At 44.1% G+C, this 16,679-nt stretch overlaps 1 protein-coding gene across 2 annotated transcripts in view; it reads right to left on the minus strand.

Annotated features, from left to right (window-relative positions):
* Positions 1-16,679, minus strand: part of sez6l (seizure related 6 homolog (mouse)-like) — a 106,109-nt gene that overhangs the window by 23,992 nt on the left and 65,438 nt on the right. For both annotated transcript variants that reach the window (XM_033647678.2, XM_033647677.2), the window contains exons 5-10: positions 14,985-15,170; positions 14,376-14,547; positions 10,755-10,921; positions 10,055-10,249; positions 5,961-6,099; positions 2,225-2,421 (exon numbers count right to left, since the gene is read on the minus strand). In XM_033647678.2, the coding sequence (XP_033503569.2) occupies positions 2,225-2,421; positions 5,961-6,099; positions 10,055-10,249; positions 10,755-10,921; positions 14,376-14,547; positions 14,985-15,170 (1,056 nt within the window). The remainder of the gene's footprint in view (positions 1-2,224; positions 2,422-5,960; positions 6,100-10,054; positions 10,250-10,754; positions 10,922-14,375; positions 14,548-14,984; positions 15,171-16,679) is intronic.

Genomic DNA, 16,679 nt, shown 5'->3' on the forward strand with positions numbered 1-16,679 from the left:
ATATAGTAGTAGTCGCAGGTTGCGTTTTTTTGGGCGTGTTTCTAAAGTGGAGTTGCTTATATGAGCTTGGTCTCTAAACGTTGCTTTTCTCTATATATATATCCGTCGCTTCTTTTGGGCTTGTTTCCATAGCCCTGGTTGCTTGTTTCTCTCCCAAGATCCAGCAACACTGACAAGCCGGCAAGCAACAACAACAATGGCGGCGTCCACAGGATCACGGGGAGTGCGTTGTGTTTGGACCCAGGCCCTGGAGGCAGATCTGATTCAACACTGGGAAGAATATCCATGCCTTTACCATGCGTCGTCTCCAAGTTTGGTGACGTCACCGCGTTATCTGGGGCTCTGTCGGCGAGGGCTCGGTGGAGAAATCTTGTGGTGTGCACACACAGGTCGTAACACAGTTGGTGAGACTCCCGCTGACAGAAACACACGTCGCCAGGTATGAACACAAAAGATTACGATAGTCTCTGCAACGCAAAATCAGGGTGAAAATTGTGTAATGTGAACTAGGCTTTAGGCAAGAAGAGTGGGACTGGTAATGTTTAGGGTAAGAATATCAGGGTAAGCCAATTGGAAGTAAGGCCGGCCATTCCTTCACTATCCTACGATTTGTAAATTTGCCTGCGAGCAAGTGCTGTTCTGATTCTCCAGTGAGGGAGGCGACTGACCAGCAGCTTGCCAGTTCCACTTCCCGCATACTCAAGGAACATAACGGTCATGAAGGAACTTGTCTCCCGGTGCAACAGTGTGTTTCACTGATGTGTTTATAACAACAATGAAGCTCAATTTACGTCTTCAGTGGGAACCACTGGGCTTGGAGCTGAGAGGCACAGACAGGAAGTCAGAAAGTATTGAGAGACGGACTAAAATGTGACTGGGTTTGGTCACTTTCATCACCTTTGTTCGCCAGCTAGGGCTGCACGATTAATAAAAAAAACAATATAACTAAATCACGAAATCGATTCATACAACTCTGCAATCTCATTCCTAAATGACGACGATTGTCCTGACACGTCATGCTGCATTCATGTGTTGACTTATTTGCTGTGCAACAATCCCAGTTGCTATTAAGTGTTTGCTCTACCAACAGGATCCCCCACCCCCCCGAAGGAAACAAAATATTTTATTTATATTATTTACCTAGTTTATGTGCGCTCATGTTATTGTAGCTCCGAGTGTTTTCCTGTTGCTCGGCTGCGTTTATCTCCCTCCCAGTGCGTCAGCTGTGAGAGACACTCGACTGACACAGGTGACCTCATGTTACCTCTCATTACTTAATTGTAAGTGCAATGACATGTTCCAAACAAGTTTAATTTATTACTGTAATCAGCCTAAAACAAGCCGGCTCAACTCGTGTCTGTGCAGCAGCCCAGAGTTTTAAAAGTGTCGGTGTGTTCAGACCTTTTGTAGCTTAGTTTAGTTTCTCTCCTGTGTTGCTGTTTGTACTCTCAGGTATCTGCCTTTGTTTACTGCGTCATGCTTGCTTTCAGATGGATCAGATTCGTGTTACTTCACCGCAGATGAAAGACAGTATTTCCTGTTTTGGTTGCTTCACAATAAAAGCTACTGAATGGCAAAACAACTTGAGAGTTTTATTGTCAAGAACTTGAAACATTCACTGTTTTACGGTCGCTTAACTCAAGACAAGCGCGTCATATAATGGTCAGTGTGTTAATTATTTTTAAACTGTAACTTCTATATTCAGCAGTATTTAACTTAATCTGTTTGATGTTCTTGATTAAGAGATGAAAAGAGACTTGAGGGTTTTTTTGTTGTTGCTGTTACAAGAGACTTTTGAGTTTAAGTCCAAAACTTAGATGCTAGTCCAGCATTTTGACAACGACCATGTCAGACATGTTTTTCCACTTGAGCATCTAAGAACCAGAAAAAGTCTTTTTGGCCCAAATGGCATCATGATTTGGACCCTGGAAATTGCAGTACCACTATGAAAATTGGCTTCAAAGCCCGACTAACTTACTGGAGGCCTTTTTTGTTTTTTGGAGAAACCCTGAGCAGGAATAATGTTCCCTGGTGGAGGTGGGTGTTTCAGGGCTCCTGCCAATGAAGTTTTCATGAATATATGTTTTTGTTGAGAAAATAAGAATCATGTGAGAGAATTGTGATCTCAGTTCTTAGGGGGAAAAATTCATGATTCACATTTTACCTCCTTATATCTTCACAGTAAAGGTAGGACAGGCCCTGGTGGTGCAGTTTAAACTCTCACCCATATAGTTGATGATGAAGCCCTCGCCCTTGCCGAAGACGAGCCCTGCTGGATCGGAGTGGAAGGTGACAGTCAGGTCAGGGGTGGTGGAGGAGAGCTTGAAGGGGCTGCTCCCTCCGACATACCGTCCCAGGATACGAGTGGTGACCTCGTCGCCGTCGGTGATGGTCAACATGTCGCTGTCACTGATGTTCAGCCTGACAACAGAGAGAGAGGGAGAAGTGTATTTAGCCAGTGGTATGAGCTCAGGACAGGTTGTGATGACTCACAGTGCAGTCATCATGTCTGCAGTCGACTGTGTGGGAGACGAGATGACCTCAGAGGCTAAACGCTGCATTCATCCACGGGCGAGGTGTTTAACAGGCTGTAAACATGCCGCCGCGTTTTTATTGCCCCGGCGACGTTTGTTTCACCACACTGGCAGAAGATGATGCAGTTTCTGAAAATTGAATTATCTGTAAATATGATTTGACATAAATCTAGCAAAGGACTGAAGGATGTAATTGGATTAGTGCTCACAGGCAGTGTGGCTAAAGTTGTCAGATCCATTTCAGAGCATAGAATAAAATTATTTATGTGTGGAATGAATAAAAATGAATTTTAAAGGACAGAGCTGGTGATATTTAAACCTTGATTACTGTACTGCTTACATCTCGATATACCTTAACTTACACCTTATCTTTCCTTACTTATTTACAGTACATGATGTGTAATTGAGCTGTAAAACACACTGTGGTGAATTTATATACTTATTATTATTTTGGGGCTGTTGCAGAGTTATTACTTCATTAACTACAATTTTAATACCATTTACAGGACTTTTAAAATGTATGTATTTAAGTAAAATGTGAAGAAATAGTTTCACATTTTGGGAAATGCTTATTTGCTTTCTTGCAAAGAGTTACATGACGAGATTACAGACAGATTATACATGTCCCAATACCCCCCCTCAGACCTACCCCTTGGCCCTACCCCCATATTTGCGCGTTCCTGCAAGGGGTAGGGATGTCCCAATTCCTTTTTGTGTGTAGGGGTAGGAGGCATAACGAGGGGTAGTGGGTATGAAACTAGCCTTCGGAGCGGGGGATTTCACATGCTGACTTGCCAGCGAGGGGTAGACGTCGCCATGGCTACCACCGAGCAAGAGACGGGGGAAAAAGTTCATACAAAGCTAACGTTACCGTCGTCAGGTTGCTTGTTAGCTAGCTAGCTAGCTCGCACTATCTGGCGTCTGTCATCTGTCCTGTTCTGCAAAACTGTCAGACTTTTCACGTTACGATAACACGCCAGCTAGTATAACTATGTTGCCTCGTAATATTAGCTGGTTAGCTCGCTAGCTCGCTAGCAGAAGTCCCCTGTCATCTGTCATTCATCAAACGAAGCATGATGAATACAGCAAACGCGATAGGTAGGATGAACTCAACTGGAGACTCCATTGTAGATGCCGATTGGAAATGTAGATGGCTTCCAGCTTCCTGTTTAAAATAGTTAGAACGTAACCGATGTGGTGACGTAGTGAGGGGTGTCCCAATTCCTAGGGAAAGATTTCAAACCCTACCCCTCGTTGCTTCATTTCAAGGGCCAAGGGGTAGTGGGCAATGGATAGGGGTAGGGCCAAGAGCTAAGGGGTAGTGGACAAGGGGGGGTATTGGGATTGGGCCTAACAGCTACCACTCCGATCTCTATACGCTAAGTATTAAGCTACAGCCAGCAGCCAGTTAGCTTAGCTTAGCATAAAGACTGGAAACAAGGGGAACTACGCAAATGGCAAAAAAAAAAAAAAGTTAGCCACGTACATTTCTCCAAACCACGGATACGCTACATTTGCACGTAATTGTGTAGCAGATACGCTGAAACTTTACATTTCAACAACAGTAGTTATGTGTGGTTAGGTTAGGCACAAACCACTTGGTTATGGTTTGGGCTTGTTTTGGCTTAAAATACCAGGTTTTGAGGGCACAATCCTGTCGAGAAACATGGTGTTGTGTCAGTAAAAAGACAACTGGTTTTTGTGGCACTATCCTGGCAGGAAAATAGCGATGGGTTGCTAAATAACGCCCAAATCTGGGGACTGAAAGGAAAACAGCAGTGACTCACTAAAACACAACCGGTTTTGTTGTTTGTTGGTCTTGAATAGTGGTCTGCAGCCGAGGTCACACACCATCCATCGCTTTAGAAATGTTGATATGATACGTAAGAAACATCCAGTAACTCTAAAGGCTCATTAAAACTCCCTTTACGTACGAAAATAGATTGTCTGTATCAAATGTTGTAAATGTCACTGCCCTCATACCGCCATGCTTCCTTTATGTTGGCATAGATACAGCCAACAGGTGGCAGTAGAGGGCAGAGTCAAAAGTTTCACATGATATCAATGGTAGAACAGAGACAGCGCTGTAGACGGCAGTGGACTGTACATCTCTATACACACATCACAACACGTGGACGGTTAATTCTTTTCCCTGTGTCACCAATTTGTTAAATCCTGCCATTATTTAAATGTCTTTGTTCTCTCGTCTCGTAACTTGCTTGAACTGCGCTACACTGCCTCCTGAATCTCCGCTAGCACTGCTCCATTTCCTCTGTATCTGTATCTGTTTTTTTTCATCCATTCAAAAAAAATTGTAACAACGATGAGTTACAGAAATAATTTAATCATACAGCTCTTGAAGACTGTTACTGACCATGTTAATCCAATTCTGAGACTTTTCAGGACACAAACAGCAGTCTCCTGGGTCAAAGTCCTGTGTTTGTTTGACACATCCCTCCATTCCAACCTTTTTTAACAACCTACCTTAATCTGAATGTCTATAGACACATGACTGTAATGTTTCTTGTTGTTACAGCCAGACTTAGATCTGTTTTCAAGGATGTTTTGGCTGCATAACGTCTGCCAATAGATTCATCTTCTCAGCCAAATGATATGTCACAAATTCTGCTTTTGATGTAACATAGCCCAGATCTGGTCCACTTTATTTCAGACAACAAAATCTTGCACACGACAGCACTGAGAGGTCTTTATTGGGTCCGTTTTGATCTGTCATGATCTGTCTTTGCATTGACAACCAATACAAGCCACAGCTGAATTAAAAATCCTCTGTCGGTTTTGCGAGGCCTCAAATGAATTGTCTCCATCCTCCATCTCCGCTCTCTTCCTTCATGCTGGTTATTTAACAGTTTCTAAATGTAACTACATTATTTTAAGGGGCAGAGCCTTTGCTCATCATCTTTGGAATAAACTCCCACTGCAAATTGAGGAGGCAGCGCTGATATTTCCTCTTAATTTCTATACACTTTTGATAAGAAGCACTCAGACATACGCCGTCAGAATAATTCAAAAGCTGCTTGACTGAAATAAAACTTCACATATTGGCTTTAAATTTAGTATTCGCATGGAAGTTTCTGAGACATGAATGTGAGAGGAGAGACAATACAATCCAACAGCATTGCAGAGTCAGCCACAGCGGCCAGTAAAAGAGAAAGAGTCAAGACGAGGGCACAACAGCTGGGTGAAAACTGCAGCAGCAGTCTTATCAGCACGCTCTCTCAAGTTGTCAAGTTTTGGAATTTAATGGTTCAGTGTGAGCAGGGAGAGAGAAATATCAATAGATGGGGTGCTGGACCCCTCACTGAGCCTCCACATGCATTTTTAATGATAACATTGGGCTCTCTGTGGAGCCAAAACTTTGGATCAAAAGTTCTGGTGTTTACGAGTCAGTGTTGGTGTATTTCTCACAGTTGTACATCGAGCAGCACCCGTTTGTCCTCCCCGACGTGTATCCTCCAGCTGCAGTCCTCTCCCTCTCCGTACCACTCCGGCCAGTTTGGAGAGAGGATCACCCCGCCGGGACCGGTCAGGTCACCTCCACACTGTGCTGCAGAGAGAGAGGACGAGGACAGAGTTAAAGTCAGATAGCAGCCAGTTAGCTGAGAGGATTAAACAAACAAGATATAACATGTTAATCAGCGAGCCTCAGAGGTTTTATAGATTGATTGTGTTACCTTAAAGTCGAGCTGTTATTAAACGTACGTCAGAGAGTGATATCAATCTGAACATTTAACTCTCTGCAAGAAAGCGAATAAGACTAATTCCCAAAATGTTGATTTTTTTTGGGAGATTGCAGCTCTCAAAGCATCAAACACACTGGAAAACAGCATCAGGCCTCATGCAAGGGAACAGATTAGTTTTCTGGATTCACAAGTGGTCCAGACCTGCTGTATGAATCATGTGCATATTCTGTTGGACTTAAAAGTCCACTGTTTGGGAGTTAGGGGGATATATAATATAATAACATATATAATATAATAACAATGTTTTCTATAGTGTGTTATAGCCTGAAAATAAGAATCATTGTGTTTTTGTTATCTTAGAATGAGCCACTCGCTTCAGCCACCACAGTTCTCCAACAGACTTTTCAGTTGTTATTACCTGACACACTCAGGCCTCCGTAGACAATATGTGGAACGTTTGATACCCAGTTTCTGTCCCCCTACGTTCACCTTTGGGGTTATCCTACCTATGAAGGGGTGTCTCCTGCCTTACCTCTCCCCTTTTGCTGTTGTGTTCCATGGGAGAGGTAAGTGACATTGCTCTCATAGTAACTTCTGTGTTTTAATGCTGTTAAGCTATGATTATAAGTTCATCTTATGCTAACATATTCCTGTGTCACTTAATTTGTGTAGTTAATTTGGTTTTTGTTTTTACCTCTTGCTGTCAGGTATGTTTTCTGTGTTTTCTTATGCTTAACTGAATGTAACATGGCCGCCCTTTTGTTGTTGTAATCCATTGGAAGGGGGCTTGAGTTATATGGTCATAATTGACGGCGTTTTTTGTTTCTTGCTGTCAGTTGTCAGGAATAAACGGAGATCACCTCCAAAGATATTCACGGTCTGGGCCTCTTCATATCTACACTAGAGTCCACCGGTTACATATGGATAAGTACCTCATACAACCCTGTGGTGGTACTGATTCCCCAGATTTCAGCAGGTTGGGATGAAGTGTGAGAAGCAGTTCCCATCCACATAATAAAAAAATATATTCACTTGTAGAAACAGGTCTTATGAAAGCCTTTACAATGAAGATGTCACCACAGCAATAATGTTTAAACGAACCAACGTGTTTATATATGGGGTAGGGGTTATGTTGGGTCTTAATGAAATAAAACAATAAATAAAATCACTATATAAGGTCTGCGTCAAGTTATTGTTATGTAAGCGAAACTCTTGCACGAAGGCGACATAGTGTAAAGGGATTCTTTAATACAGTGGTTCCCATATGGTGGGTCCTTGTGCAAAAGTGGGTCCCGACTCCATTCTGAGTGGACCACGGTTTGACAAACCTGACTTGCAAACGTGTCAAGTTTGTAAAAAGCACACTTTATTTTGAAGTACAGTGAATTTCTGGCACAGAGCTTTTAGTTTAAAGTTCCATTTCCTGCTGTAGAGTGAGTGACTAACAGACAGCTACATGACAGAAACAGCAAACTAGACCACTGACATGGCCAGACGCACATATGATGCTGCATACATTAAACACTGTGGACCTTGAACTCATGACTGAGGAGTAATCGTAACCCTGTGGCTGGACCAGTTGGGAAACACTGCTTTAATATTCCCTCTACTTTGTTTTTAAGATGCACAAAATCATCGTCAAACACCACAGCAGAAGGCAGCACTGTTTTCTCAAATGCGCCTAGAGACCAGAGTGCCTGGCTGACAGTGTTTGCTAACACAAGGTTAGCATTCGATTGAGGAAGGGTCACAATGTCCTGGGTGCATTTCCTCAGCTCTCTTAAGCCTTATTGAAGAGTGTCGTAACACCCTGATTGGCCCAGAGGGGAAATGCACCAAGCTGCTCTCCATTCTTAATTCGTCAGTGCCTACACCTTGCACAACAGGTGACCTGAATTACCCTTAAAGCAACTCCTGGGAACTGTGACATCCAGCCAATAAAGGGATTTGAGAGCAGGTACCACACACTGAGGGACAGCTACAACCTCACTTCAAAAGAGCCAAACTATGCCTTTAAGTAAAAGTACAAAAGAATTAGAAACAAAAGCTGAAACTAAAAGTTTTAATCATGCAGAATGGCCCGTTTCAGAATAAAATCTAATACATGTTTTTATCAGAATTGCTGATGCATTGAAGTGTTCATGGGGCAGCACGGTGGTGCAGTGATTAGCATTGTCAGCTCACAGCAAGAGGGTGAATGTGAGCATGAATGGTTGTCTGTCTCTATGTGTCAGCCCTGTGATAGTCTGGTGACCTGTCCAGGGTGAACTCTGCTTCTCACCCAGTGTCACCAACAGGAAAAGTGGTTTACGGAAAATGGATGACTAAAGTGTTCATCATTTTAATGTTACAGCTGGTTATGGTGGAGCTCATTTTTAGGACTTCATATACTGCTGGGGAGTTTAATCTGTAGTAGTCCATCATCATTAAATAGTTAAGTTACTGTACAGTAACTGAGGTTATCAAATAAAAAAGTACAATATTTCCCTCTGAGGTGTGATGGAGTAGAGTGCATGTAGTTTTTATCCTTCAAGACGGCTCTTGAATGAAACTTGAAACAGAGCAAAAGAGGAAGCCTTACACAGCAAGTTGCTCACATGTTATGAACATGACGCCTTCATCAAGTCAAAACAAGTGATTTACGACAAGTTTGTGCAGTTTGCTGATTCTTATATGGAATTTTTGTACAAGTGAACTTCATCGGTGCTAGTGAGCCGTCTGAAGGTGTTGTGGGCCTATCACTGAAACACCAGTGAAGAAGAGGACACAGCTGATGACCCCAGTGAAGATTTTACCCTCCTTAAACCCCCATCCATGGCTCCAACCTTCACTCACAATTGCAAGTAGGTCAAGAACACCCATCCACTTTCATCCGCTTATCGGGGGCCAGGTCGTGGGGGCAGCAGGCCAGGCAAAGCATCCCAGATGTCGCTCTCCCCAGCAATGCTTTCCAGCTCCTCCTGGGGGATCTTGGGATGTTCCCAGGCCAGATATGTAATCCCTCCAGCTTGTTCTGGGTCTACCCCAGGGCAGAGGGGTTTGCGTGTCCCCGTGATCCTGGGAGCTGTGTTGTCCAGGACTAATAGCCCCTGGGTCTTCCAAGGCAAAACAGTCCCAAGGGGAAGGGGCCAGACTAAGATTGAGTCGAGAAGACCTTGATGAAACTGCATATTCAGACATCAAGCACCTCGACCAGTATGGGGACACTGGGGCCCAACCCTAGAGCCAGACCTCACCAGTGAGCATCTAGTGGCCAGGCCTTGGGCCATGGGGCCCGGTCGTCTCAGCCCAAGTAGATAACATGGAGCCTTCGCCCTGTAGGCCCACCACCTACAGCGACAGAATTCAGGGTTCGGTGCACTGTGTGCTGGGCGGCAGGCATGGGTGGGGCGGGGCCTTGGTTGTGCTGATCCCTGGCATTGCCGACTGGCTCATCAACCAGTTAAACTCCACCTTGATCAAAGTTAGGTATGTTTTTCTCCTGTTAGGTTCTCCTCTTAGGGGGAGGTGGAGTGTTCGGCCCGGTCCAGCGAGGAAAGTTCAGTCTGCACAGACGTCTCTCCTTGGCTCTGCCTTCCCTGTGCTTCATCTTACTTTCTTCCTACCTATGTTCGTTCCTACTTTTCTATCCATCTAACCTTAACCCTTTGGCTCCCACTCATAAACCCCCAGACAGCGCTATCACTCCCACTCATTGTCTCAAGTATGTGCATCAAGGGATTTTAACATCTAGTCCTGAACTGAACTCACAGAAATAAAATAAGAGAGGTTTCAGATAAAACTCTGACAGTGTTGTTGTCTTCCTGCTCTCAGTGTTACCTTTGCACAGCGGCTCTGTGTCATTCCAGTATGGATCCCTCGCACTGATGCACTCGATGACAGGTGGGCCTTGTTCCAGAGCGTGACCCGGGTCACATGTGAACTGGACCACAGCTCCGACACTGTACAGCGGGTCAGAGGTGGTGAAGTTTCCGTTCTGCAGGTACGGCTCGTAGCAGTGGCCACGCTCGAACGCTGGAGGAGAGAAAATGCAAATGAATATCCGAATGTGTCTTATTAAACTCACACCATGCAGCTCTCTGAATATGAAATTCTTTTCTCTTCCTCATTGTGATACCTCTGTGTCATTGCCAAAATCAGACGCCAAGATTATTTGGTAGCATCTCCCCCAAATAACTGTAATCACACATTGTCCATAAATCTTGTTTGGACTCGCAGAGATGATTCTTTGGTTTCTTTCTCTCTTCCCTGATGAGGATAAACATGTTGGACAGGATCTTTCCATCCCTCAACAATCAGCCAGAAACTGAAAGCTTTAGCTCAGATTATGTTGGACGACCGGCCCACTTCACAGCGATCCAGCCAAAATCGACTTGGCAGTGTAGGATGTAAGCAGGAACACAGAGCCTTGCAATCCGCTCTGATTTGTTTACATAATTACACTGTAATTATAGAAATAAAACTATACATCTTTGAAACTGTGCTGCCGGTATTTTTAGATGTACAGTAGCTTCTGTACCTTCGTAGCGGATGTTGAATCCCGTGTTGTGGTTGGGCTGATCGGTGATGAACTGGATCCTCACAGCTGGTCCTTCACTGATCACTCCCTCAAAGGGTATCTGTCCGCCCCGCCCCGAGTCGAACAGCACCACGGAGCCGGCATCCAGCCCGCTCCACAGCACCAGCCTGCAGTGAGGAAACACTGTGTGCATGAGTGGCTGTGAGAGTGACAGAATTAAGGTATTCGTAGTTTACATGAGTCTTTTCTTTTCTTCGGTTACTTTACAAAGCAAGCCCATCTGTATATCAGTCAGTCATACATGTCACCTTGAATTCATGATGACAACTTTGTTTTTCTTAAGCCCAGTTCAGGCTAAAGATTCTTGTCGAGTCGAGATGAAACAGACAACTAGTTGCACATTTGCTGTTCTGCAGCATTTTAAAAACCTGCTGTTTCACACCAGTGCAACTAGATGAGACGGTGTATCATCTCTAGTCAACAACTCTCTGTACTTCTGTTCTGATTTGCAGCTTTTCAGGTTTATTTAAGATAAGATAAAACCTTTATTGTCTGTCACAAGTAACAGAAATTCGTCTTTGGCAAGCTCCGAAATAAAATAGACAAGAACACACAAAACACAATAGACATTATACAAGATATGCAACAAAGCAGTGTATCTGGATGGGACTTCAGTGGTTATTTTAAACTGTTCAGGGTGGTGATGGCAATGGGAACAAAAGTTTTTTGTATGTATTCTTCCGGGAAAGTGGGACTTTGTAATGGCGACCTGATGGTAGTAGTTGGAAGGATGGGTGCAGGGGGTGGGTGGGGTCCTGTGTGGTGGCGGTGGCTTTCCTGGTAGCTGCTTTTGCGGCTGAATATAATTTGTAGCTTCTTAAATATGAATGAGGATAGCGACAGTGAGACACTGGCTACAGCTGCATTTGTAGTAGTGATGAAACAGCGAAAAACGAACAAAGCGAGCATCAGATGGACTGTATTCATAATAAATACGCCACAATAATATAAATAACCAGCGCCAATTAATCCGTCGATGAGAATGTGTGTGTGGGCAGGGCATGAGCACATACAGCGAGCAGCAGCAGTGACCCACCGTCCGACACCGGCACACAGTGAGGACAGAAACAGAGGGCTCAGCAGGGACGGAGCACCTGCCGCAGCAAGCCAACACACCATCTGCTGTTATTTTGACTTGACCAGCTGACTTCGCTACAAGCTGATTGGCTGCTGAAACAGGTGACGTCCTCTACTAAAACCAGCGTTTTGACCAGCTGAGTTGCAGGTGACACCATCAGCTGGGTTGAGTCGAGCTCAGACGGACCAGTTCACACTGCTGCAACTTTTCTCTGCAACGTTCTAAAACGGTTTTGTCATGTTGCAAATTTTTGGTCTGAACTGGCCTCCATGGAAAATGGCGATCGTATTGATTTGTTGATTGATTGGGGACCATGTTTAACAAACAGCAAAAGTACATCGCAACATTTGTTATTTCCCAAACACATGCATTTTCAATAAAAACCCTTGTTATTGAAAAGATCAGCTCAGTTTTAAATAATTAAGTTTTCAACAAAAATGCATGTGTTTGTGAAGTACTGAGCATATGACGAGACAAATGAGACTTGGATTATACTGCAAGAGTCGTGTGAGAGTTTGTAAACAGATGTTTTGATACAGTTTTGCTGATGTTAAACGTGTTCCCCAATCAATAAATTACTCAATATGATCGCCATCTTCTGTGGAGGCATGTAAGTAGAGGTTTTCTTCATGATTTCATGATAACACAGCACTAACTGATTTACAAATGGTCATTTTGTGTGTTTGGACTGTTGGTTGGCAAGAAACAAACACTGTGAAGGCGTCACTTTGGGCTCTGGGTCATTGTGACACCATTTCTCACTATTTTCACTATCTTTTCAATCCAAACAATCAATTGATTAATGGAGAAAATAATCAGCAGATTAATCCATAATGAAAACAAGGGCGTAGGTTTGCATATGGACAGCAGGGTCATGTCCCTACCAATATTTGAGAAAACGTGTTAACTGCCTATGGAGTGGAGTAATATTTAATAACTCTAATGTGCCCTCACAGAGACTATACGTCTCCAAAATATCCAATTAAGTCATGCTAGGATTTGATTGCCTGGAGAGGAAGGGGCTTCTTGAAGGCTCACACCATGTGCAAATATCATACGTACTGCCAGACACAGAGGAGACAAGAGCTGATCAGTGTGATGGGCTAAAACTTTGTCTTTCAGATGACTCACTTCCTCTCCTCTGGTGCCCGCAGTGCACAGCACACACACTGTAATTTTGTCCATGTCAACACATTTTATACTTGGTGCATATCAAGCCAACAGAAAAGATAAAGGGACACCAGGAGCTTATTCACCACCCAGAGCATGAGTAATAGACTGAACTGCACTGTTTGTATGTACACCTACGAAAGTACTGCACCAGAATTCATTTATAACCCATGTAATCATGAAGGCTGCGATCACATGATGAATACCCTCATGGGAGTTCAGAAGTAACTAGGATAAGACTTTTCCCCAGGAGACTGGTGTTCATGTCACGTCATCACATCGGGAACTGCCCATTGGTCCGAGAGCCCATTGTTCCGACCATATTAAACTCATTGTTCCGAAGTCCGTTCTGAAATCATCATGATGCCTGTGGGTAAGGTCTGGTTAGGTTTAGGCACAAAAACCACTTGGTTAGGGTCAGGAAAAGATCATGATGTGGGTTAAAATGAAAAAGAAAGTGACAAACACATCAGCTGTGAGCCTGCTCCGCCTCAAGCCTTTCCCAGCTGACCCAGAGCCGGTTTCGGCGCACCATCAAGGTAGAAATACGCCCGCCAGGAGCCGTTCAGCACCGTGGAAAGTCGGACTAATGGGATGTCGGACCAATGGGCTGTCGGACCAATGACATGGACCCATCACATCGTCATGTGACGTTAAGTACGTAACTTTACATTATGTGGGTAACATGATGATGCCCAACCATATTTCTTTTCCTGAACTTAATCTATGTACCACCAGTGTCCCTCACAATGTTGAGACCAAAGCTACGCCCTCAATGAAAATACTCGTTAGGTCAATAGTCGAGCTAAGCTCATAGTTAGGCTAATCAGTCAAATCGGACTTCTCGTCTTGTCTGAGTACATGCAGAAGAGAAAATCGAATTTCTGACCAAGTACGTCTGAGTCCACCTCGACTGGCGGCACTGTGTCCTTTTTAATATAGTGCGTATTGAACTAGTTCCGGTTGACCTGAAGAGGAAGCTAACTAGCTAGCTGTCGGAGCATGAATGTAGTGCGTCTTCTGCTTCTCAGTCGCCATTTTGTTTGTTTTTCTAGGAGTTACTGCACTGCTGCTACGTCATCTCCTTCTTCTTCTGCGTGAAAGCCCTCTAAAGAAAAAGTGGTACATGCGGAGAACGCCGAGTTCGACTCCAGTCGGACTAAGTGGATACATGCAGCAATAGTTCGATTTTCAATTGAATTATCTAGCTGTGTTAGTCGAGCTACGAATAGTCCAGTTTCAGTCGGACTAAGCCAATAATTCGATTTTCTCAAGCTGCATGTAAACGTACTGACTGAGTCGGGCCCTCCTACCTGTCAGTGGGTCCCAGAGCCAGTCTCTCCAGGTGGAGGTGCAGCCTCTGGTCCTTGGGAGCCTCCAGGGACCAGGAACAGGAGCGGTCCTGTGTGGCGTTGGGCCCGTGGTGGGGAGAAGGGGACAGCACCCGTCCTACTGTGGCGTTCTTCACTGTGCCTCCACAAAGAGCTACAGAGGAAGTTCAGCGTGATCAGTCATAGAGTGTATGCACAGCACATTTATGTAAGTTTGTTTATTCCATGTTTATTCCAACACTTTGTAATGCTGCTTTGAAAGCTGCTTCATGAACAAGGTTAATTCACTTTTTGTATCATATTAAAAAAGTAATAATGAATGCAGTATTCTGTATCTTGGTGAACTAACACGAAAACATGTTGGGGACTAAAAATAAATTTGTACAAATCATGCTCTCACTTTACTCTGCTGAGCAGCAGCACTGGTATCTATCAAACATTTTAAATTGTGAAAACACTGGTGGTCCGTTCTGGTGCCACGCAGAGTCAACAGTCTGCAGGATCTCATTCCAACTGCAGAGTGAATAAACTCAGTGAAATATTTGTCTTGAATAAAAACCTGCAGACCAGTTGGACCGTCTTCACACTCACCCCTGCAGCTGGGCACCTTGCCGCTCCACACCGGCAGCGAGGCGTTGAGGCAGGTGAGCATCGACTCCCCCTCCAGGTGGTAACCCATGTGGCAGTGAAAGCGGGCGGTGCCTCCGGGGAGCAGGTCCAGCACGGACACCTCCCCGAAGTGAGGCCTCTTTGGCAGTGAGCAGCTCAGCCTGAAGACTTCACAGAGAGAGAGAGAGAGAGAGAGAGAAAAATCAGGGAGGAAGTTCATCAGTGTTTTATGGTATTGTTACAATAACAACCACTGGTATTTCTACTACTGCTGCTTCTACTTCTGCAGTTAATACTAAATACAACTGTAACTACCACAGCTGCAGTTTGCAGAACACATCAGAAGAGTTTAAAAGGCATTACAGGATAAAAGGACAGGAAGTATTACCCTGTCATGGCAAGAGTTTATTCCAGTCAGTCACAAGGCTAAGGCCCCGTGTCCTCCAAAGCGTTTCTTCCCAGCTGAAAACCCCAGGTGCTTCTTAGGAAACTCTTCAGAGCACTTTGGAGGTGCAGCATTTTTTTCAGCTGAGATGCTTTGGTGTGTCTGGTTACTATTATACAGAATATCTGCAGTAGTAAAAATGTTGGCGTGAAGTAGAGTGCTTGCTCTGGATGAAGGGAAGGCTAAAGCACATAAAGCCCAGTACCTGCGGTTATTCCACAGGCTAGTTAATAACATGTGGGGCAGGAAATCCAAAGTGTGGGATCATTTTGAGAAGGTGAAGGATGAACCCAAGGTGATATGTAAACTCATCTTCATCGGTCGACGACAAACATGACGTATCATGTGAAACATGGAAGTAGCTACATGCCCATTAGCCCACAGCGTCATTAACAGGCAGCTCGCTCAGTGTGTGACGTGCACTTGTAGATAAAATATAGGCCTATATTAATGAAGGTTCATTAGTACGGTTTTGTATTTCTCTGTAATGTAGCACAGTGTTAACAATGTTACTGATACTATTCTTTCTCACACCTTCAACTCAAACCACCAAAATATATCATTTAATAATTACATTAATATGGTAAGCATGTGGGCGACTAGTCGACCTAAATGACGACTATTGGTCGACTAGGAAAATTCTTAGTCGGGGGCAGCCCTTGTTTGACCAAGCGGCAACCTCCAGGGCTGAAGCCAACACTGAAGTGCCAAAAACTGCAGTTCCTCTAATGGCTACTTGAAGCTGGCTCCAGAAGCTAGTCATTCCCCATTGACCTCCATGTTAAAATACCCAACTGTACAGTAGAAATAAACATGTTTACAGTCTTATACAAGAGACAATTTTGTTCTCTGTAGCTAATTTCCCTGTTTATGACAACTGTACAGGGGGTGAATTTTAATATAACTCACCCGTTAACATTTTATTAAAGTAGCTGTGCGGAACTTTTTACCATTTATAAAACTGTCCCTAGTTTGTATCACCTCCCCTTGAAGATCCGTATATTTATTTGAACCCAACAGTGACAAAAAGCCTTTCTCTATATGGCTATTTAGCGTAGCCTCGCGCGGGTCGGACGGACAGCGGAAGTCACCAAACCAGAATACGGCACCCGGAGGTGGAAGTAAGTCTGCACGCCCGCAGCGGCCCGCAGCCATTAAACCACAGAAGAAGGAGCAGTGTTTACGAGTAGGATTTAAGAAACAGGCTAAATGACATGATGTTGCACACTCTT

The sequence above is a fragment of the Epinephelus lanceolatus genome, chromosome 19, assembly GCF_041903045.1.
Source record: "Epinephelus lanceolatus isolate andai-2023 chromosome 19, ASM4190304v1, whole genome shotgun sequence".
Classification (NCBI taxonomy): Eukaryota; Metazoa; Chordata; class Actinopteri; order Perciformes; family Serranidae; genus Epinephelus; species Epinephelus lanceolatus.